At 41.7% G+C, this 23,518-nt stretch overlaps 1 protein-coding gene across 1 annotated transcript in view; it reads left to right on the plus strand.

Annotated features, from left to right (window-relative positions):
- The window catches only part of ELAPOR2 (endosome-lysosome associated apoptosis and autophagy regulator family member 2), a 103,773-nt gene extending 80,780 nt beyond the window's left edge, over window positions 1-22,993 (plus strand). The window contains exons 10-22 of the mRNA XM_055712478.1: window positions 329-457; window positions 1,431-1,521; window positions 2,655-2,757; window positions 3,914-4,051; window positions 4,355-4,618; window positions 5,534-5,707; window positions 7,105-7,294; window positions 11,531-11,627; window positions 12,850-12,951; window positions 15,229-15,355; window positions 16,064-16,242; window positions 17,233-17,398; window positions 20,880-22,993. Coding sequence (XP_055568453.1) covers window positions 329-457; window positions 1,431-1,521; window positions 2,655-2,757; window positions 3,914-4,051; window positions 4,355-4,618; window positions 5,534-5,707; window positions 7,105-7,294; window positions 11,531-11,627; window positions 12,850-12,951; window positions 15,229-15,355; window positions 16,064-16,242; window positions 17,233-17,398; window positions 20,880-20,939 — 1,820 coding nt within the window. The 3' untranslated portion in view covers window positions 20,940-22,993. The remainder of the gene's footprint in view (window positions 1-328; window positions 458-1,430; window positions 1,522-2,654; window positions 2,758-3,913; window positions 4,052-4,354; window positions 4,619-5,533; window positions 5,708-7,104; window positions 7,295-11,530; window positions 11,628-12,849; window positions 12,952-15,228; window positions 15,356-16,063; window positions 16,243-17,232; window positions 17,399-20,879) is intronic.
- The last annotated feature ends 525 nt before the right edge of the window (window positions 22,994-23,518 follow it).

Consider the following 23,518-nt stretch of genomic DNA (forward strand, 5'->3'; position numbering starts at 1 on the left):
TACAGCATTTTGTGGGAACTCGTGTTTACCAGCATGATCAAACCTTCAGCTGAAGCCATTAGAAAGGAAGCGTGGCTTCGAGGATTGGTGGCAGATTAATTACCACAAGGTTATGAGGTTATGATCTGTAATTTAGAAAATGCTGGTCTCATTTCCACTGTTCTGGTCCTGATAAGTCTTTGACTGTTTAATTATAAAGAAATAAATTATTTTCTTTGCTTATTACTTGCACCAGAGAGTAAAAAAGTAATATCTTAAGTTTTTTAAAACGCTGTTTGAGATGTGCTTTGGCCATGTGATATCCTTCCCCTGCCCTCTCACCCTGCAGAGTGCAAAGCCTGCCCTGCTGGGACTGAGCCAGCTCTTGGGTTTGAGTACAAGTGGTGGAACATCCTGCCAGGCAACATGAAGACATCTTGCTTTAATGTCGGGAACTCAAAGTGTGATGGGATGAACGGTGAGCCAAATCCGCTGTGTTGTTATGTGCCTGTCTTTCTCCTGTGCTGATCACTGTTGTTATGGAGCACCCTTTGAAATGAGTATGCTCTTTGCTGCGTGAGTCACTGCACAGTTTCTCCCCTTTTCTTTAATTGCACCAGGCTTGAAATTTCCTGTAGGAAGCAATGTCACAATATCATAAAGAAGAAATAAAAAATTTCTCCTGCATACCAGAAGAAGGCAGGAGCCACAGCCTATCTGCAGTCCCCTCAGCCAAAGCCCTATCCCACTCTAGCCTTCGGTGCATCTGAATATCCCCACTGAAAAAAAACATTTGACTTCCCTTGAGTTTATCTCCTTTCATGTTTTGTTATAAGTATGACCATCGAGGTCACGTATAATTCTCTTGGAAAACTTAATTAAAGTTTGTGATTTTGTTCATTTAGCACTCAGAGCTTTCTTTCTGCACATGTACTAAAATTGCAGCAGAGAGCAGTCACAGCTCAGCGGTGGAAATGATCCTCTTCGGCACTTCTCCCACCTCCAGCCTGCTCTGAACCATTTTCCTCAATCTGATCCACCCTGTCAGGCTGATGTAACTCAGGCTTTGAATTATGTGTGGTGTTGTAGAGAGGCATGGAAGTATATGCTTAACGTTTAACACATAGATTCATTGATTCACCTGTTTTAAGGCTGGAAAAGATCAGATGGATCATCCCCTTTGAGCTGCACAGCACAGGTCAGGGAATTTCAATCACTTTGCTGATTTCAAGGTGACATTTGCCTATAAAATCAGCCGTTTCATACAATTACTAAAATTTTTCATTCAAAAGGGTTATTATACTGCTCTGTAGTTTATACCAGACATCTTTAAAATGGACTGTAGTACTGAATTGCTTAAAAAAGTATGGTAACAGATTTTTTTTTTTGCCTTATGACCCAGAAACCACCCATTTCTTGAATATTTTTTTTTCTTTCTTTCTCCTGTGAAGGTTGGGAGGTGGCTGGTGATCACATCCAGAGTGGGGCTGGAGGCTCTGACAATGACTATCTTATCTTGAACCTGCACATCCCAGGATTTAAGTAAGGAAAAGGATTCCCCCCCCCCCATCTATTTCTCATTTATCTCTCTCTCTTACACCTATTTCACATTACCCTGGAATGAACCAAATTTTCCTTTCTGAAGCGCAATGATGTCTTGAACGAGAGAGAAGAGGAAATGTGGATTTTATCCCTGTGTCCCCAGTCAGCCCATAGCAGCAGATGATTCTGTAAGACCTTTTTTTTTAGCAGTGTTTGCTTCAGTATGAGGTGCCAGCCGGCTGGCTGTCTAGAAACTGAGAAAAGACATTCCCATCCCTCTAGTACCCAGCTAAACCTGCCATGGGGTGGATCCTGGTGCCTGCCCTTAAGAAGTTTTACAGAAACCCAAGTCGCTGTGTGCTGTGGCTCTGGGGAGCTGCACGGTGTGTCCTTCCCCTAGAGCCAGTGGAGAGATGCAGGCAGGAGAACAGGCCATCCCGCCCCTCCTGGACCCTCAGGATGAAATAGCTGCTTGAGGTGCTTGGGTCTCTTTGTTGGAGTCTCTTACAGTCCTAGCTCAGACTGGGTGCCAAACATCAAGGCAGGTAAGGTATGGCAAAGTGAACCTCACCCTGCTTTTGCTGTATCTCAGCTGAGTGGGGCTGTGACTTCTTACATCGAACAAGCAAACGCTGATTCTTATTTTACGATATGGGCAATCAGCAACTAAAGTTAAAGAGAAGCGAGAAATGTACCCATGGAAAAGCTTGGTGTGTCGCGGTTTACTGTTTACTACTTCACAGGGGCGCACCCTGAATACTTCTGGTTTGCATGAAACTCCTGAAAGCGTGTCCCACAGCGGAGGGTAGATACAATTAAATCAGTGTAAATCACTTAAAGCATGTAATGCATTTAAGTGAGAAGATTCCCTGCCACTGTGGTCAAATATGGGTGCCGTTTATGAGGAGGGAACTGTACCATAAAGAAACCAGACATCTGAAAGATAACCCTGTTGCACCTGGTGCCCAGCACAGAGCCGCTGTGCAAACCTGGCCTCCACAGTTCTGCAAGGGCAGGTTTTATGTGACAGGACTTTGATGGTTTCCTCGCTGTACAAAAAGCAATTTGAAGGATTGACTGCTGCCTGTCTGGAGAGCACCTTGTAAATGTTTTGTTCCTTCTCTGTTAAACAGACCTCCGACATCGGTGACAGGAGCAACTGGGTCAGAACTAGGACGGATTACTTTTATTTTTGAGACCATCTGTTCAGCAGATTGTGTGCTGTACTTTATGGCGGTAAGTGAGACCTCTCTCTCCATGACTGAGGACTAAGCCTGGTCTTCCACATGTCACCTTAATACCTCTACACAGGCGTGATTAGTTGCACTTGGTTTACTCTGGCTAAGATTAAGTATGACATTAGTTTTTAATATCTGCAGTGCACTTGCAGGAAGGGTTTAATGAATGACCCAGCAAAATTCCTCCACCGTGTGAGTTGTGAACCATTCCTCATTATCTGTTTATTGTAAAAGAAATCATTGGACACCAAAGAGCCAAATTTTCCTCTGTTAAACCAACTGATAAAATTCTCAGTGTCTCTCATGCAGTTGAGTTAGCCCTGTCAGTGCCCTGGGGGACCAGTAGGGGAGCAGACAGACGTTTCTCTGCAAAAGCAAAGTGCTCTGTTTTTAACTTTACTTGTCTGCTTACTGAAAGTCCATCAGCTGAGGAAGGTAACTGGATCTGCAGTGGCTCCATTGCCCCATCCATTGCAAAGGGAAGCTGGTCTCTTTTTTTTTTTATTTAGTGGTACTTTAAAGGAATCTGCTCTTAATTTAAAGATAATTAAGTGGAAATTTAAAGAATCTACCTTTAGTGGTAATTTAAAGGAATCTGGTTTAAAGGCAAAGCATCTTTTCACTGGAACATTTACAGCTGATGGAGAATAAGAGACATAAACGTAGATAGAACGGGTTTTTCTTGTGTAAAGTTTGATGCTATCTTATAAGCCTCAGTTCTGTTTCACTAGAGATACCAATGAAGTGGGTATCTGAAGATGGCAGAAACTACAATTTTTCTTTAAATTTTGACCTTCCCCTTTCTGTGCTCTGGTACCCATATGTTTTATAACATATATTTCAAATCTGAAAGAACCACTGTGCTGAATCTGTTTTCATAATGTTTATAACTTACTAAAGGACTTTGAACTTAACTGTTGTTTAAACTAGAGCATCTTTTGGAATAGACAGCATTCTCAATTAAAAATATTGCCCATGGCGGAAAACAGAATAAATGTGTTTGCTTTGCTCTCGTTTATTAAATGTTATATGCAATTGGAATGTCCCTAATATATATTAATCACTGTATTATAAAACACTGGTGTTTAGCATAGTATGATCACACTTACTGGTTTGTTGTTGTTTTTTATTTAAATTTTATGTCCATTTTATAGGATGTTAATCGAAAAAATACCAATGTGGTGGAATCATGGGAAAGAAGTAAAGAGAAACAATCCTACACTCACATCATCTCCAAAAATGCTTCCTTCACATTCACCTGGGCCTTTCAGAGAATAAACGAGGGCCAAGATGTAAGTACTTCTTTATGTACAGGGCTTTACAGCACAGCTTTCCTTGGATACTCACTGCCAGAGCTCTTCTCTCGCCCTTCATTGAAGCTTGCTGGCTTTTTGTAAGGGGTGAGTGGCTGTCACTTATAGCAGTCCTTAGGCGGCAGCTGTGGATAAATCATCCACACTGAAAGATAGACAGCAACAGCTAGTTGCTGTAGATAGTCAACCCCTGAATCAGCGCACTGGTGCAGAGAGCTGTGGTTAGTATCCAGATGCAATGGCATGATGATGCCAGGGTGGTGTCCTTGGCTCTCGTTCCAGAGCAGACAGTTCATCAATGACATGGCAAAGATCTACTCTATCACAGTGACCAATGCAGTGGATGGAGTTGCCTCTTCTTGCCGGGCCTGTGCGCTGGGCTCTGAGCAGTCTGGCTCATCCTGCGTGCCCTGCCCGGCAGGACACTACATCGAGAAGGAGACCAGCCAGTGCAAGGAGTGTCCAGCCAACACCTTCCTGTCCATCCACCAGGTCTACGGCAGTGAGGCCTGCATCCCATGTGGGCCTGGCAGCAAAAGCACCAAGGTACAGAAAGCAAGTGCCTCTGAGCAATGGGAAGACAAGGGTTTATTGGGATATAAGTACCCAAAGGGCCAGTTATACTGCTTTCCTACAGGTGTGTGCCTTGTGAGCAGTGGAGTATAATTATAACCAATGGTCCCACTTTTCCAAATATGTCCCTTGTCTAATTTCTGTTTGTAAATATGCAGTAAGAAGATAAAATTGACCCCACCAGCTTGAGAAAAGGTTCATTTCTAGAAGCTGTACTGGGGACGGTGTAAGCGCAAGGCGAGCATATATGTTATTTCTACCTAAAACTGTCCCAGACTCCTGCTGTTTTAAACTCAGGGGCTTCCTCTGCTGGTTGGTGTTTCTGTGCCTTTAGAAACCTGTAACAAGTTCCTTTCATATGAAATTGCCCTTAAGCCTAGATAAACTTTTATCATGCACAGCATCCTTTGGCAAGGAGCTGCATGGGGACTTGAAGAACTGCTCAAATTTGTTCATATTCTGCCAGTCTCCAGCTGGGTTCACACCCTGTGGCTGTTTCTTGAGCTGTTTCTCATGTTTTCTTTGTAAGATGCAAGTGCAACTGAGGCCATGTTCTGGTCCGTCTACAGGGTTTTAAACTGGAACATTGGGATCCTAAAAAGCATGCACAACAAAAAAAAACCACCCAAGAAACTGTTTTCTTGGCTAATGCAGCAGAGACCAGAAAGGCCAGGCATAGGAAACTTAAAGTCTTGATATGTGATTGCAAGGGACTGAAACAGAAGTGGGAATTCTCCCAAGGGAAAGGTGAATTATGGGACTAGGAGAAAGTTCCCCTCCATCCTTAACAGGAAAGCAGCCTGGTCTGCACCAGCTTGCTTTAACTCCCGGGTGAATGGTTTGCTGCTGGTGCATAACTGCTCTTTATTGGATGCCTCTTCTGTGAAGGACCACTCTGCCTGCTTCAGTGACTGCCTGGTTTCATACCTGAAGGATAACCAGAGCCTGAATTACGATTTTACCAACCTCAGCCAGGTGGGCTCATTGATGAGCGGACCCAGCTTCACCTCCCGAGGGACCAAGTTCTTCCACTTCTTCAACATCAGCCTGTGTGGCAATGAGGTAAGCTCAGCTGGTGCTGAGTGTCAGGGGGTGCTAATGGATTTGCTGCCCATGTTGATGCTCTGTGAGATCACACTGAGACAGAACAGGGACTCTCCTACAGCTGAGCTGTCACCGGCACCAGGCACATACTTCCCTCTGGATCTTGCTTGGCAGTGCAAAAGGACTTTTGAGCAGCCACGTGATTTTCCAGAGCAGAGATGACAGTGTTTTAGGCATAAGTCATGCTCAGAAGAAAAGCCCTGTCAAATCCCTACCTTTTCTTAGTTCTTGTGCCTTCAAGTCACTTGGGTCACAACCCTGACCCTTTTGCGCTCCCACCAAGGAACTCAAGAGTCTGAGTCTTTCAGTTGCCAATTTCTTTCCATGTTTCCCTCGTGACTTGGCTGGAGGTGTTGCTGTCAGCAGAGCCCCTAGTGACCCTGCTCTCTGCCAGTGGCCGAAGTGCCTGTTGCTGACTTTGATGGCAGCCTTTTAAAGTGGTGGAAAAATGTGCTCAGTCCATGCAAACAATCTCTGCTCCAGAGTTAAGATTTTTCTACCTGGGGCTTGCACTGTACCCAAGCACATACATAAATTGAAGTTTTGGAGCAGTACCAGTGAAGTGTATTGTCCCAAAGCCGATGCATGTATTTACGTTAATGTTCAGCCCTGTAAAGTTCTGAAGTCTCTTTCCCACTTACCAAAGGATTTGCATGAGTTGAGGCAAATGAGTAGTCACATTTCTTTACAGTGTTTTGCATACTTTTAGGTTTAAATATGTGCATAAGTACTACCTAGATTAGAGCTGCTGAAAACTAGATACACAAAGGTACAGATATGCTGATTGGGTCATGAGTGCTTGACATTTTGTCAGAACAACTGAGTCTGGTGATTTCTTTCATTGTTGTTGTTCTGAGATTCTAGCGCTGTTCTTGACACATGACATTAATGTAGCCTTGAAGGCTATGTATCTGTTTAGGGATTTCATGTATTTGTGCTTTGAGAATATTTTATCTGGATTAAACCCCAAATAAAGAGATATTCTACAGTATATTATTTAAAAGCAAGGGAAATATTATTTTCCTTTACAAGCCATTCTATTATGCTCTGCAAGTAAACATTGTGCTGTCAAGATAAACAGACGCGTGCTTGTAGTACAGGTTCCTGATAAGACACATACCAGAGGTGACATAGTGTTTCTCAGTCTGTACAGGGCTTTAATCGGAGCTTCACAATTGTGCAGTTTGTTGTTGCAATTTGTCCCTCTCATGATAGGATCATCAAGTTGTTTCTAAGGTGCATTAATGAAACTCATCCAGTTTGGAGTCAGGAAGGCTTCAGTCTCTCCCTTCCCAAACTTTTTCATGTCTTATCAACAACCAACAGCTTCCCCGTTTTTTCCCGATTGTCCACAGGGGAAGAAGATGGCTATTTGCACTGACAATATCACAGATATTACTCTGAAGGACATGGTTGCAGAATCAGAAGATTTTTCCAATTTTGTGGGAGCTTTTGTCTGTCAGTCCACCATCATCCCGTCGGACAGCAAGGGTTTCCGAACAGCCCTGGCTCTGCAGTCCAACAGCCTTGCTGACAGGTTCTTAGGTACATGGTTTATCTTCTGCTTATTGTTATCATTGGATATACTCTCATGTATTTAGGGCTGCAGAGTAAACCCTTCTCAGCTCAGCAGCGCTGCATTGCCTTGGGGAAAGAGTGAGGGGGCAGTCCAAGATTTGGTCCCCGCTTTGTTCCTGAGCTGTGGAGCAGATCTGGACAGATGCTGTGGCTTTTTGCTGCCGTTTCAGCTCAGCTGATGGAGGGAGGAGAAGAGTAAGGGCTGCCCCCATTCTTTGTTTTCCATGCCTGTATTACTCACTCTTCCCCGTGTTTGGTCTGGTGGGTCCCAGGGTGTATAGAATTTCAGCACAGAAATCTGGAGAATGTAATTAAAAAGCACTGGTTTCTTTCATGTTTCCTAGTCACCTCATGCAGGGCAAGGCCAGTCGCTGTGTAGTCGTGTTAGTCCAAGTGTTTCTGCCCATGTCAAGTCCCCACTTGGGCAATTTCAGAAGAAGAAACTGGTGCTGGGACATAATTAGGTAAGGAAGGAGGAGGCTTAGGGCAGCATGGGGCTGCGCACATCATTAAGCCTTGCATTGCTGCGGCTCACAGGTTCCCGGAGTCTGAGGCCAGATTAGACAATAACATCATTTAGTCTGCTCACCTATCCGTTACAGGCACTGTTTGTACTTTCTCCCTGGCTCTGAGCCCAGAATCTCATGTTTGACAGAAGCACATCTTTGGAAGAGCATTCAACCTGGGCTTTTAAGGCTGCCAGAAAGAAAAGCTTTGCCACAGTCATTGGTATTTTTTTCCACTGGTCAGACACTGTCCCTGTACTTTGTTTTAAAGCAGACTTGTTTCCTGTTTGAATTTGCCTGGCTTCAGTTTTCACTTCTTGCTGCTTGTTATTCTTGCTCCATTTCACACACACATTTTTCCTCCTTGGAGAAATATTTTGTGTACTGGAATTATCACACCCTCCAAAATCTGCTTTTCTGATAAACTAAGTAGAACATGTTCTTCTAAGTCTCTTGCTGTCATGTATTCCTCTCAAGCATCTGAATAATTTTTTAGGCTTTTTATGCAGCCTCTAAATTGTTATTATATTGTCTTAAACTGTATGCATCAGAATGGAGTAGTATTCCAGTATTTAATTCACTATAATGGCAATAAAAATCACTTCCATATTTGTATTTACATGCAAGGATGGAATCCTCAAGGCCTTTCTCCAGTCTCCTGGGATTTCATGATGGCTTCTTGGATCTGATGTCCACTCTAGAGCTTTTTTCAGAGTTACAGTTTCCAAAGGAAAGTCTCTTTTCCTTAGGACCAGCCTTCATCCCTTGCTGCACTTGTTTGCACTATGTGTGTTTCGTTTGGTTGGGACCAGCTTACCAAATGAACCAAGTTGCTCTGTATTTTATTCCTGCTCCTTTTAATCTTTGTCTCATCTACATACTTCACAAACAGCAATTATATTGTTATTTGCAGATCCGTGATGATAATTTTGCATTTTGGGACTCCAGTATCAATGCCTACAGAAGCCTGGAGACATGCCACATTTGATGACAATTTCCCTTGGCCAGATAATTTTATAATTAGTTAATTAAATACTTTTTAATCCAGAGTGTGCACTTATTTGATAGTACACTGCTAACTGTTTAATTAGAATCTCATGTGGTAATTAGTGAAATGCTTGATAAATTTATGTAATTTTCTTTAGCAACCAACTTCATCAGCATTCAAGGAATGAAATCAGATTTATTCAACAAGAGCTGTTCTCCATACATTCATCGCTCTCTACAACTACCTGACAGGAGGCTGTAGGCAAGGGAGGTCAGTCTCTTCTCCCAAGTAACAAGTGACAGGTCAAAAGAACATGGCCTTGAGTTGTGTCAGGGGAGGTTTAGATTTGGTATCAGGAAAAATGTCTTCGCTGAAGGGGTGCTCAGGCATTGGAACAGGCTGCCCAGGGAAGCTGTTGAGTCACCATCCCTGGAGGTATTGAAAAGACATGTAGATGTGGCGCTTAGGGATGCACTTGACAGTGCTGGGTTAATGGTTGGACACGATGATCTTGAAGGACTTTTCCAGCCTAAACGCTTCCATGATTTTATGTTGACTGTCACTCATTATGTATCCATCCATTAACTGAGACCCATCTTCCACTTACCATTCCTGTTACTTTGCCTCGTCACATTAGCCACACTGTAATTTGGTTCACCATATCCCCTCTCCACCAGTCTTTTGACATTTTGCTATCACTAAAAAGCTCTATTCAAGGTCACTCTGAAGTATGGGTTTTCTAGTTTATAAGTGTTCATGCCAAATAAATGCCAGTATCGTCTCCTGCCACTGAAGGAATGAGGTGTTCAGTCATTGTCTTGGAAAAACAAGGAGATAGTCCTGATTGATATCTTTTCTCTGTATTAGGAAACATACTCTTCTACTGCCTTTTCTTTATCACAATTGTTAAATTTTAGAAAGGTTGAAGTTTGCCCTTCCTATCCATAAGATGTACTTTTATTTCTAGTATTTCTAAAAAAGCTCCAAACATTTCCTAGTGCTGCCAAACACAGACTTTCCCCTGAAGTCTTTAGCATCCATTATCATTTTTCTGTAACTCATGACTTCTGATTTTATTTGAGTCTTTATTCCCCCTCCATTAAGCTTGTGCCAATGTTTGTTTCTGAATTGCTCTATTACTGCTGTTCTGATCCAAGGTGGACTCTTAGTCAAAGCTATTGTCATTCTTGAGAGAGTCATTGTGGCTTTTAGCCATATAATTAATATCCTCTGAAGAATGACTTATGTTTTTCACACTTGGTTTTGCTTCTAGTGTTCTTATTTTTGAGAAACTGCACTTTGCGATACCTTCTCTACAGTACTGCATATTGGATGGGAATATTCTCTCTTTGCTTCTGTTGAGTATAATAAGGTCCCTAGAAGCTATTATCTTCCAGTTTAGTGAGTAACTAATATCTGTCCATTGTGTTGCAACCCAAATTTAAGTTACTCTGTATTCGACGCAATTGCTTTGATGAAAGGAAATGATGGTCCTTGCTGACATCAGCGTATGGTCTCAGAACAGAAGCCCCTCTGCAATGATGTGACATCTTTCTGCAGATGTCCTGATGGTTGCTGCGACACCGCTCATTTTGTTCTGCCTGTTGATGTGATGCTCTGTAGCTGTGCCTCACCTGCAAGCCCTCCTGAGCTATCTTATGAGCACATTGATCCATGTGCTTTCATAATCCCAGGCTCTGACTTGTCCTACTTCAGGTAGTTGTGTCTAATGCAAACTGTCACCTTCGTTATCTATTACATTTACCTAAAAGGGTTATAACCAGACATGGATTTTCCAGCTGTGTGAATCGTCCTCCCAAATGTAATGCCAGTCGAGTCAGTCAAGTCAAAGTCTTAAGAATTCAGCTAGGCTGTCTGCAACTGCTGCACGAACAAGTGGAAACTTTTCTTCAGTCTTTCCTTCTCCCCACCAGTTGCTGGCTGCTACCAGTTTTTCTTGTTGTTCTACCAATTTTTCACCTCACTAGAAGGATGCAGCCTGACCCATTTGTACAGTTCACTTTTCTGAAATGTTGCAGTGCAGCACCAATATTTTCTGTCTTCTTTGGTTCATGGGGTTGGAAGGATCTCTGAAAACTCTGGTCACTTGAATTTTCCTCTTTTTCAGCTCTTCTCCAAAATCCATGTAGACCCATGTAACCTGTGCTGTTTTACACACCAGACTGTCGTTTGTTCCAAAGTGTGCCATCAGGGATTGCCTACAACTCCATAACCCTTCTGAATCTTTTGCATCTTTCCGTTTTTCTCCCACAGTACTGCATATTTCTCAGGGTGTTACATGGTTATGATGTGTTAGGTTTATATATTCAAGGCACATGCTTTGAAGAGTTGGTTGGATCAGATATCTTCAGCAATCCTTTCCCAACCTAAATTATTTTATGATTCTGTAATACCCTGTGATTGGTTTAAATTTGTACAAAAGAGTAAAACTTATTTACACTGGTGTCATTTTTTTTGTTATGTCTATATGATGAAATCAGAATGTGTGAGGACTGTGTAAGGAATGTAAAAATCTGCAGTTTAGTTAGAAGAAAGTGTAATATATGGTAACGTCACTAAATGCTATTAAGTGAGACACATACCTTTCAGACTGAGAAAATGCTGTATGTGAACCCCTCAGAAATCCATTATTAGCTTGGTGGTTTTGTTGTTGTTTTTTTTTTTTTTTTTCCCCTTCTCATATTTTAGGAGCTACTGTTGAAACAACACTGGAAAATATCAGCATCAAGACAGATATGTTTCCTCCCTCTCCAAGCAAAATACCTGATGTACATTTCTTTTACAAGTAGGTAAAAAATACTGTTTATAGGTACGTCAAATGTCTTCATTTGTTTAAAAGAAAGTAAAACTGTGAGGGGAAATCTTTAATCCACCTTTAATCTTTATCACTTTAATCCGTATCTGGCTGATATTGATTAGCATGTTGAAGAATATCTTATGAAATCAGCAAACATTACTTATTCAAATCTAAATTATACTTGATCTGTAGAGAGTGATACCAGAGCTTTGCTTCATCCAGGTGCCACTGCCAGCGTCACTTTCCATCCTTTCCATAATTTCTCATATATGGCTTTGATATGTCCACTTCCTGAGGCATATTTTCTTTCACATGCGTTTGTCTTTGCTTTGATGCTACAAAAATGAACTAATCAAGGTTAAAAATAATTGTTCCAACCTGCACAGTTACTAGTGTCCTTTTCCTGTTCTTCACTTTCCTTCATAAAAAGAACACCTCAGCTTGAGTAAGAAGTAGCTCAAAGATCACCTTGATTAAGATGTCTACATGCCAGTGTCTTCATGTGAACTGTGTTTCTAAGCTTGGACTCTGGAGCCTGTGGGGGTATTCAGCTTATCTTAAGGCACATATCTATATTAGTTCTACTGATTGGCTCGCTAGATTGTGTTGGCTTTAGTGATAGGTCTTAATTGGCTATAGCACTTTGGATATCAACATTTTATGCATATGTGAATACCTAAATTATTCTGCAAACTGACCCCCCCAACCAGTGACCCTACTTTGACTATGTTATGAACCTGTCTTACAATGTCTGTTGTGTTGGAATAAGGCCCATTTTTTTAATCCCCCTTGCCTTGTGCTACTTCGCGACAGTGCGGTTCTCAGATTACTAGGTGAGGAGACAACTGTCATAAACTCTCCAGCAGAGTAATACACCAACTACAGCACCTGCGATTCTCTTTTGCAATTGTTCTGTTCTGTTTTGTGGGCAGATTTATTCCTTGACCCAGCAGAATTCAAACCAGCTGGAAAAAATGGGGCAGTTCCCTGAGTGGCATCTCAGAGCACTTGGAGATTTAAATGAAGTGGTGAAACTGACCCACCTTCTGTTGCTCCTTTTTTTTTCTTCCAGCTGACAAAGACAAAAGCACTGTGGTAAAGGGTATTTCTTTAGTATTGCAGTTGCATAAATGGACAGAGACCTACAAAAGAGCAACATATATTTACTGTAGTGGAAGCGTATTGCATTTCTCCTCTTGCTTGACATTAGGTCTTCAACGGTGACAACCTCCTGTGAAAATGGCCGTGCAACTGTAGTGACAATGAGATGCAATCCCAGCAAACCAGACCAAGGAGAGCTTTCTGTGCCCAGGTATTTAAGTATTTGTATCGTAGCTGTGCCAAAAAGCCTTTTCTCCACAGATTATTTTTACAAAACCTGTTAGTAATTGTATACTTAACAGCAATGAGAAGTGCTGTCTCCATCCTTAGCCACCCAGGAGGTCTCATTCGTTTCTCCTAGGTGAAGGGCATGTGTGTCCATCACCTCCCAGCAGAGGAAATGCTGTGTGATATTTAGGCTGTGTGGTATGAGAGATTAGAACATGGGCAGGTTGTTCCAAGCTTAAAGCTAAAAGAAAATGTAGTGATGTTTTCTTGTCTCCATTTCTTCTTTATTTCAATTCCTTATTTTTATCTTTAGCCTCCTGATTAGAACTGCCTAGTTGGGACTTTGAGAGGTGGTTATTCTTCCTTGATCTGCAGCAGTGGCTGTGGACAAAGTGATTTTTTTGAAAAAAAGCAACCTGTCCTAGGAACTGTGAAATCTACTGTTGTGATGCTTACATGAGCCCTGACTGTCTAGTTCAAGTTTTAGATTATTTATGTGTCTCATCACTTTAGTTTGTACCCTGGACTCCTTGTAACAGTTGTGTTTAATTTGGCTGACTTTCCCCCCCCCCTCTTCACTCTGATTCAGATAATTTCAAAAAGCTTCTTTGTTCCAAAGTCCAGTTGATGCCTGCACCAGAAAAGCTGCAGAGAAAAAGCAGTAAAACAATTAATTCTATTACACTTTAGCAATACCCTGTAATTCTTCAGAAGTTCCCTTTGGCTCTAATACCCCCCCTCTTTGGCTGTAATAGGCCCATTTTATCTGGACATTACTATAAACGTGCTGATAGCCCTCTTGCTCATCTTCCTCCCCAGAAGTTAAGTCCTCTTCCCACAAGCTAGCAGCATGTGAAGTGTGGGATCTTCTGTGATCCCTGTCCCTCTTGGGGTGGGTGAACCATGCTCACCTGAATGAAGGCAGAGAGACTTCTGCTTCACAGGTGGTGGATGAGTGATTGATGTTTGAACGCCTTTGGAGGTGCTTACCCTAGTTTCTTAGGGACCTGGCACAGTACAAATTATGCTGGGCAGCAAACCACTATCTATCAGCTGCCGTGTGGAAATCCTCCTGGTGTCCTTCCAGTGTTACAGGTCGAACACGATGTGAGCTGTGGTAATTCACCAGTAGTGAGGGACGAGCAACCTATCTCGATTTTAGAAGTGTGAGCATGGGCAGAAACAGCACACAGCTAACAGGACGTACCTTATCTCAGTTCTTGTTGACTTCTTCCTTCCTAGCCCTCTTTGATTAGCTCAGCAGACAGACAGCTATTTTCAGATGGCAAGGTATCTGATATATATGTCAGGTAATGCTGCATGTAACTCCTTGATCCTCCAGACATAGTGTTTAGTATCATATGAAGTTACAGTACAAGATGAAAGCAGTTGAGGAGAAAGGTCTGTCAATGCTCTTGCCATGTACATTGAAAAAAATGTTCCATAATCCAGTAAGGACAGTTGTCAGTTACTCAAATCAGGATAAACCAGAACGGGCTTTTAGGGCTGTGGATTTTTCAGTCCTTCAGATCAGGATAACAGATTTCCAGATGATACAGAAAAAAAATCTGTATGGATATATTTTACATTTACATGACCTCGCTTCTCACATGGACTTTTGGCCACTGCTGCTGTTAGACCTGATGTAATTGTCAGTAACAAAAGCTGTGTGAATGTCCTGCCATTGCCAGTACAACTTCCTTCTGCAGGCAGAATACAAAGTAGGGCCATTAGTCTTTCTTAGACTAAGAGAAGCTGTTATTTCTTTATTAACTGATGAACATCCTTCTAGTAACTAACCATGACAGGACAAGTCCATTCCATATGGACGAAAGCACCCAGACATCATTAGAACAACAGAAAGAACCAGATAGCAGCATTCATGTGGAGCAGTCCCCCAGCGCAGGAAAAGATTGACAGAGTTGCATGCTGGCCTAGACCATGCTGGTGAAGTGTTGGAGCAGTTCTGCTGGTCTCCAAAGTGTGCTTCTTTCTCTCTCTTCTGCGTAGGTGCGTGAGTAGCACTCACTCCCAGGAACCGAATGGTTATTTTAGACCTCTGGCAGCCCAATGTCTGTTTTCACTTGAGAAAGCATTTTACAAACTGGGAAAAATTCTTCCCCTGGATTGTTCCAGGCTAGGTGGATGTTTACCCATTTTTCATACTCGCCTTTGCCAATCTTCAGCAGCAGAGTGTGGAGTGAGGATGCAAACCCCAGAGCATTTCATAAGTGATAACTAAGCTTTGTTCTCCTCCTAGCTTATGCCCTGCAGGCACCTGCGATGGATGCACTTTCTACTTTGTATGGGAAAGTGCAGAAGCTTGCCCTCTCTGCACAGAGCAAGACTACCACGAGATTGAGGGAGCCTGCAAAAAAGGATTTCAGGTACAGGACCCATGTCTCCAAGTCAGATGGGTTCATTTGGGTATAACTTGGACTCTGTTGAAATTCCTTATGCAAATTGATACATAAGTGCAGGTGGAGTTGGGACATCTCAGTCCAGGCTCTGAGCTGACCTGCAAGTCTTACTGGTGAGATGCTGTGTTGAGACTCAGGGATATTCGTGCCCATGGTGGCATGGCTCCTGTATGGATTCACACATGCAGGCAAGTTATTTGTGAAGGGTAGAGTGTCCAAAGGACTTCAATCCTTTAATAGCCACAAACATCAGGGGTAGGCTGGGAGAGGATTCAGAATTTCAGGTCAGAAATTCATCCTTCCTTGCAATTTTTTGCTGCTGCCTTCTCTAGTCAAATATTAGGAAGTTGTTTTGCACAGGCTCAGAACTGTCAACAGCTCCAATGCAGGCACAACACATTCGCAATTGCTGATCAGCCTGTACTGTGCCAGGTGAAGAACAATAGGGAAGGGGAAATCTTTTTGCCACCTCTGAACCTGCAGGCACAGTCAAGGAGACAAATTAATAGACAGTATGACTCCGCCTGGAGTCTGAAAACCTTAAGTACATGTTTTGATTTGCTTTCATTGAAAAAATATCTAATGTTTCTACCTCAAAACACCCTGTTTTCTTCAACTTTAAGTAGTTCTCTTTTCCTACAAGCAGCTCACTTTTTGGTGTTTTCTGTTTGAAAGGAAACCTTGTACGTATGGAATGAGCCAAAGCATTGCATTAAAGGGGTTCCTTTGCCAGAAAAAAGGACCAGCACTTGTGAAACAGTGGATTTTTGGCTAAAAGTTGGAGCTGGTGTTGGTGCTTTCACAGCTGTTCTGCTCATAGCCTTGACTTGCTATTTTTGGAAGAAGAACCAAAAGTAAGTACTGCAAATTGTGTTCCATTTTAAAGTAAGCTAAAAGCTTGGTGTAGTGAACAGAAATACATTTCATGGATCTGACCTTATGACAAAGTTGATGAGAAATACCATGTTGGATCAGTCTGTTTATCCACCAAGTTGAGGTTTCTTCTGCTGACAGTGGCTATCGAAAATACTAGTGAGGAAAGTATAGAAAATCCACAGTAATTTGTTATGGCATAATTTCCCAACAGGAAATTTTAGCTGAGAGTTTAAAGTTGACCTTAGGTCCTGAAGCAACACGGTTTCCCTCAAGGTCTGAAGACCAAAAGGATATCTATCCAATCTAATTAGGCCCTTTCAACTGGGTTAAAATAAGGTTCTTGACCCTGTATTGCTTAGGTCTGTTTTGGCAGGACACATCTGGTATGCATCCGGAAGCTCCCTGTTTCTCAGAATGAACATACTGACTGTTCCCCATCCCCATTGTCCTTTGCTTCCCAGATCTCATGGCATAAACTTTCAAAATGTGATTCCACATCCACGGGATTTCATCACCCCATAGCACATCCAGCTTCACCTAATCCAGACTTCAGAGTCCCCAGCTCTTGCTGCCTTCTCCACATGCTCTCCAGTCCCCCATAGCCTCCTTGGACAGAAGTGTGATGCAGATTCTGGTACAGGCTGAAGTCAGACCTGCTGTTGCCCCAGCCTGAGCACAGGTCGCACTTCTTCCTGCAAGAAATCCTCTCGACCTACTTGCCTACTTCTGGTCTTTTGGGAGAACATGGCTCTTTTATAAGGGTAGAGGACTAATCTGGAGAGCAGGAGCTCGATGTATTGTTAATACTGTTTTGGTTACATGTTTTTAGATGATTGAAAAGTATCTAATTTCCAGTAGGTACCTCAGTAGTAGCTACGTGGAAAGACTGCAGATAATCTAAATTACAAAAATTTGAATACAGGATATTTGTAAAAAAAATCTATGCCTGTCTGGCTTTGTATCTTCAGGCTGGAGTATAAATATTCCAAATTAGTGATGACAGCGAACTCAAAAGAGTGTGAGCTACCAGCTGCTGACAGCTGTGCTATAATGGAAGGAGAAGATAATGAAGAAGAAATAGTATATTCAAATAAGCAGTCATTGCTGGGGAAGCTCAAGTCCTTGGCAACGAAGGTGAGTAGTAATTACTACCATTAATACTAAAAATAATTATTACCTTTATTTGTTACTGGACATGGTGAGGCTGGGATGCTGATTTGCATGGTGTTCTGTGCAGCCTCCCATGCACACTTCACCCAGTCTGTAGCTGATCGGCTGAAATCCACAGTATGGACAATGATAAGAATTGTAGCAGAGTATTGAGTAAATGCTTCCTCTTCTGCAGAGAGGTTTCAGTGGCATTCTTTATTGTATGGGTGATACCTAAAAAGAACACTTAATGGCTAGGGAAACTCTCTGCCCAGATTCCTACCAGATGCCTCCATGGCGGAGGTAAACACAGCTATTATAGATACAGAAAATTAACACTGGGAAGCTAGCCACCCGCCAGCCCCTTGCAAATCACCTGGGCTGGCTTCATGGCTGACGTGTGAACCACCATTTAGGGTACTGTGGGATTCAGTTGAAGAGGAGGCATCAACCACAGCCTGTTACCCTGTACAGCAACCTCCTCCATTTCAGTGGGAAGCAACAGCAAAAAGGTTTTTCTGCAGCACGTGTGATATGGGTTGTTGCATGTCTGAATTCATAGCACAAAGATTTTTGGTGTCTTTTGAACATTTCTGAGGGGAGAAACAGAGGACCGTCATGGTAGATTCCACAAGCGCTTTGGTCTTTATTCCAAATGCCTTGAAGTCTGTGGGGAGAGTAGTGTTGTCTTTAAGGCAGGCCGTCTGGGGCATCTATTAAAAACAGGATAAAGGTGGATGACCTTTTACATTTCAAACAGTTTGCTGCTGTGGGTTGTTTCAAAATAGGAAGGCTTCTTAAAAGATCATAATAAAAATTATTTTTAAAAGTCACTCTCTTTTTTCTTGTCCAAATATTTCAGAATGTTGCATTTTGAGATTTTTTTATTTTTATCTTGTAGTCCTTTCTGTGGTTGAGTGCAATGTAATAAAAACCAGGGCACCTCGTTTCTTTTCCCCTACTTTCTCTTCTTTTTCTTCTTTTATTTTTTTTTTTATTAGACTGTTGTCCTCTTTCCATGCTACCTGCTCCCCAGATCTCCCACCTAGGAAAAGTTGCCATTACATAGCTAAGATGTGGAACTTCCCCTTGACCCCAGCCTGACTATTTGTTTTGCAAAATCAATTTTGTTCCTTCTGGAAAAGGGCAGAAATTCAATATTAATTCTTAATTCAATATTGAGAATAATGCAAATGTAAATAAAATTATATCACATCAAATTTTGTGGTGGTGTTGCAAAAAAATTAAGTTGATTCCATTTTGAATCCTATAGGGAATGACTTTGAAACACTGGTGATGTTTTTTGTCCATGAAATGGCTTGGCTGGCAGTGGCTCAGTGTCATGACCAGTGCTGCTGGTGAGGGTCATGTTTTGCTGTACCCCTGATCGGTGTTAAAGCTTTGCTGACTCTGTTTGCAGCACCCACCACTGTCTCCTTCCTGATTAGAAATGTAGAGATGAGAGCATGGGAGAGTGTTAGAGCGAGCCCAGAGGAGGCCGTGGAGATGCTCAGAGGGCTGGAGCACCTCTGCTGTGAGGCCAGGCTGGGAGAGCTGGGGTGGTTCAGCCTGGAGCAGAGAAGGCTCCGGGGAGACCTTGGAGCAGCTCCCAGTACCTAAAGGGGCCGGCAAGAAAGCTGGGGAGGGACGTTTTACAGGGGCCTGCAGCGACAGGACAAGGGGGAATGGCTTTAACCTGAAAGAGGGGAGATTTAGATTGGATACTGGGAAGAAATTCTTTACTGTGAGGGTGGTGAGGCGCTGGCAGAGGCTGCCCAGAGCAGCTGTGGGTGCCCCATCCCTGGGGGTGCTCAAGGCCAGGTTGGACGGGGCTGGGAGCAACCTGGGCTGGTGGAAGGTGTCCCTACCCATGGCAGGGGGGTGGAACCAGATGGCCCCTTCCAACCCAAACCATTCTACGTTTCTATGGTTCTATGAAAAGCTGGTTGTTGGTTTTTTTCCTCTCTTTAAAGTAAGCTTTAGTACTTTAGTATTCAGACCACTTCAGTGCCTATTTGGACTCAAAATGAGTTTTCTAAAGTTCCTGGGTCCATTGTAGCAGGCTCCCTGAGTAATCTTTCCTTTTTAAACAAGCCTGTCAGATATTTCTAAGCTGGTTCCTTTTTTCCTACTAGATAATCATAGCTGGCAGACTCAGCTTCCAGTACCTCATTAGCTTACTGAACTCCATGTCCTGTATCCCTGTAGATAACTGGAATTTAATATATATTTCTCCAAAACAAATAAGCATCAGTTTTCGTTTATGCAAAAGATGAGGAAATTCATCTCCTGCTGCATATGCATGTAAAATATGGAAAAAATATATATAGAAAAAGAGCAAAAGTGTAAACTAAGAGATAAAGAAAAATCTGAAGTATCCTAACTATATGTTCAAGCTTCAGGTAATGGCATTTCTATGAAGCAAAACATCTCATGAAGCTGTTTACAGTTTTGAGTACCCAAGGAATTCAGGGCTAGGCCTGTAATATAGAAAGAAATTAAAGAAAAGACTGTTATTTTTAATGGGAATATGGAAGTTAAATACTATGAACCTACTTCAGTTTGGAGGCTGTTCTAGTTCCATTTGTTGTCTCCAGCGTAAGAATAGCAGGTCCTCCAGAACAAGTGTTATGCACTCTGCAGTAGGCTAGCACAATTTTCTCTGCTGCTCCTTCTCCTGCGCTAGGCTGTCCTGATCTGAGTCAGATGGCTTTAAGAATCAATCCGATCATGAAGTTAGTTTAACATAGTTTGTACATCAATGAGTATAAAAGATAGGTACATGAAGCAAGCAATGGCATTTTCTAGTGAGTAGTTTTACTAGGGCTCCTTCATTCATTGCTTTTGCATGGACCATTGGGTTGTTCACACCGGCAGTAACGTGCACATCCACACTTCTCACCCTGATGCCTGCTGGCCAGTTGGTCTAGGCTGTCACCCAGCAAATAAAAGACAGAGAGCAAACTCAACCCTCCAGGCCTGATTTTTAAGATGCAGAGTATACGTAGACTCTTTTTGTCCTGTGGGTCTCCCAGAGGAGTTGGGATGGGAATCCAGGAGAGAGGTAGTGGTGTTCACATTCACCAACCTAGCTCCAAACTTTTTATTTATTGTAGGAAACACATTAATAAGTAATAATAACCACAGATATGATTACCTTGCAATTCTGCAGCTCTGACTTACCTGTCCAATGCTACAAGTATGAAATGCAAACTTTCCCTATACCTGCTAAAGTAAATAAAATGAACAATATGTATGGAGTAATTTTGTTGACTATGCAAATTTTTAGAGAATTAGTAGTGCTATTAAAAAATAAAGGGTCAAATTGTGCACTTAATGACTTTGGTAGAAATAAAGTGAGTTCTTTGGCAAAGGCTGCTCTAGAGATAGTAAGAAGTGACTGCAGTAACTGCTGGAGTGAATTTGAGAAATCCCAGCTGATGGGAACCTGTGTTTTCCATTGCAGGAAAAGGAAGATCATTTTGAATCTGTTCAGCTGAAGTCTTCAAGATCCCAGAATATATGAAGAGTTAATGCTGCCTTCAAAGAAACAAACCTAATTTCTATTTTTACAGGACCATATTTTAAACATATTCTGGCACACATTGTAGTGGTGATCTTGGTGAGAAATGCTTGGCCATTTAGAAGGAAAGAAGACAGGAAGCAAACCAGAAAATTGGATTGCCTTATCATGTGATTGAGTACCTTGCCAAAAAAGAAGCAGACGCTTGGATTCCATACTGGGAATGAAATTCAACTCAGGAAGAGATATACATACTGCAAATAACATGAATTTTTTTGCATTCACCTGGGCATTGCTCAGGCATGCCATATTATTTATAGGTACCTTTAATTTCCTATCACTCCTTCTACACATATTCATAAAAAAAATATTTTCAGAGAGGCTCAAAACCTCCTGCAAAGGTTGTTTATTGTCCTTTAGTAGCAAAACTATGCGTCTTTCTTAAAATCAAAATTGTGAATGGTACTCGGAATGAGCCTCAGGTGAGTTTTGAACTTTGGAAAATACTTTTGATTTTGATGCTTTGAAGGGCTGGGTTGTCTATGTTGGCCTCTAAAAAAAAAAAAAAAAAAAAAAAAGAGGCATGGTGTTGCACCTTCAAGTTGAACCCATTCTGATGCCTGAGTCTTGGCCGTTGGGGTCGGGGTAAAACCTGGAGCTATTAAATTTGAATGTGTTAACTACTGTTGTATGAATTGTAGGCCTGGGCCCATGAGTTTATAGGCATTAACAGGCTCAAACTCTACAAAGAGAAGGAAAGTGATACCTATAGTGCAAGTTGTACTTGTTCCTCTCTGTGGAAGCTTGTCCTTTCAAGAGAGATTGTTGGCAGTTTCAGTTCCCTCCCTTGGGATGCCAGTAGTCACCTTTCCCTGGGGTGCAAACCAATAAAGCCTGCATTCTAGAGGTAAAGCAAAGGTCTCTACTTCTGGAAATCAGGGGTAAGCTTTGTCGACTGGGAGGCTTATTAGAAATACTCAGCTACCTTTATTCCTGGACCCACGCAAGGAATGAGGATGGATGCCCAGCAGAGCTGAGTGTGGGTTAAGTACCAGCTCAGCACAGCATCTAAATGCTTTCTGCTGTCAGTGCAAGTACCTGCTTTGGAAGAAGGGCACAAACTGGTGCCTTGAAAAGTGGAGGCTAGGTGGACTTTTTCATAAAACCAGCCACATTATAAGCATGTGATCTTCATAATATCCACAGTAATAATTTCCTGAAATTCCCATTGAGTCCAGACTCAAAGGAAGCTGAAACTTAGGCAAAAAAAATATTTGAGTGAAATTATGCAAGACTTGTATAGAGCCAGGAGAAAATGAGGAATGATTCTTGTACTGACCTCTGGTCAGACTCATATTTCCATTATAGCAGAATTATGTGAATTGTGCAATGCATCAAAACCAGAAAAGACACATGGGCAGAAATGGTCTTTTTACTGTAAGGAATATAGATTTTTGATTTTGTATCACTGAGCTAGATCTATCAATAAAAGAGGGCCCACTTTTAAGTAAAATTTAAATTAAACTGAATTTTCTGCACTCTAAATATTTTATTATACTATAGATGTGGACAACAATTTATGAAGTTTAGATTATTTTTTTTTCTTTAGGGAAATTTCAGCTCAGTTATTTTATATCTTCCAGTCAAAGAACACAGGCTTTACTCTTTTGATGGGACATACTTCAGGCATCTTAACTGAAGTGATGTACATTTTTTGTTGTCCTTGAAAAGGCACTTCACTTTCCCAACAAAGATTTTTATGGGGTATTGTTGAATGTATATTAAATACACATTCCTTTTTGTATATTTTGTACCATTGCACACTTATTATTGTACGTTGTATTTGTTGTCATGATGTCATTTATATGTGGTTGTCAGAGATTATATGCTCACGGAGTAAATGGTTATGGCTTTGGGATTTCACTTCTTGGATCTTTTATGAGGAGGGTTTTTATGTTGTTGATTTTTATTCAACTAGTGTGCTGTAGCATCAAAGATATTTATCTGATGGGCATTCATAAAATAAAGTGAAAATATATTTGAAATGTTGGACTTGAGATGTTTGGTGGGACTGCAGCCTTTCCTGAACATTGCAGGTCTGCAGTGTCGGCTAGAGCTTTTACTGCTATCAAATTGCATCTGTCTACATCCCCTTTAATTTTTTTCCCTTCTTTCTCCCTATGTTTTCCAAACTATAATTACAGTTAATTCCCCAGAACATCACTTCTTCTGTCATCACTGGACCCCTATCTCTGTAATGTCACAATGTCTTAATTTTTATGAATTACATTTAATTTGAGTAATGCCACAGAGGGTTTGTTTGTTTCCCTTCTCTTTCCCTTTTATTTTCCAAATAAAGCAGAGTGACAATTTTTTGTCAGCTCTGACAGACTTTGCTGTATGACCCTTCTCAGGTCTGCTTCCAAATGGTTTGTCATGGTATTGCTGAAAATCCTTCTGGGCAATCTAATAGCATACCTATGCAGTACTGACATAGTGGGATAAACCCAATACTGTAGAGTTTTTTAATCTTAAAATAAGAAAATTGCATTTCCCAACAATTAAGCAGGTTAAAATTGCCG

This window comes from Falco cherrug, chromosome 5 (assembly GCF_023634085.1).
Source record: "Falco cherrug isolate bFalChe1 chromosome 5, bFalChe1.pri, whole genome shotgun sequence".
NCBI classification, from domain to species: domain Eukaryota; kingdom Metazoa; phylum Chordata; class Aves; order Falconiformes; family Falconidae; genus Falco; species Falco cherrug.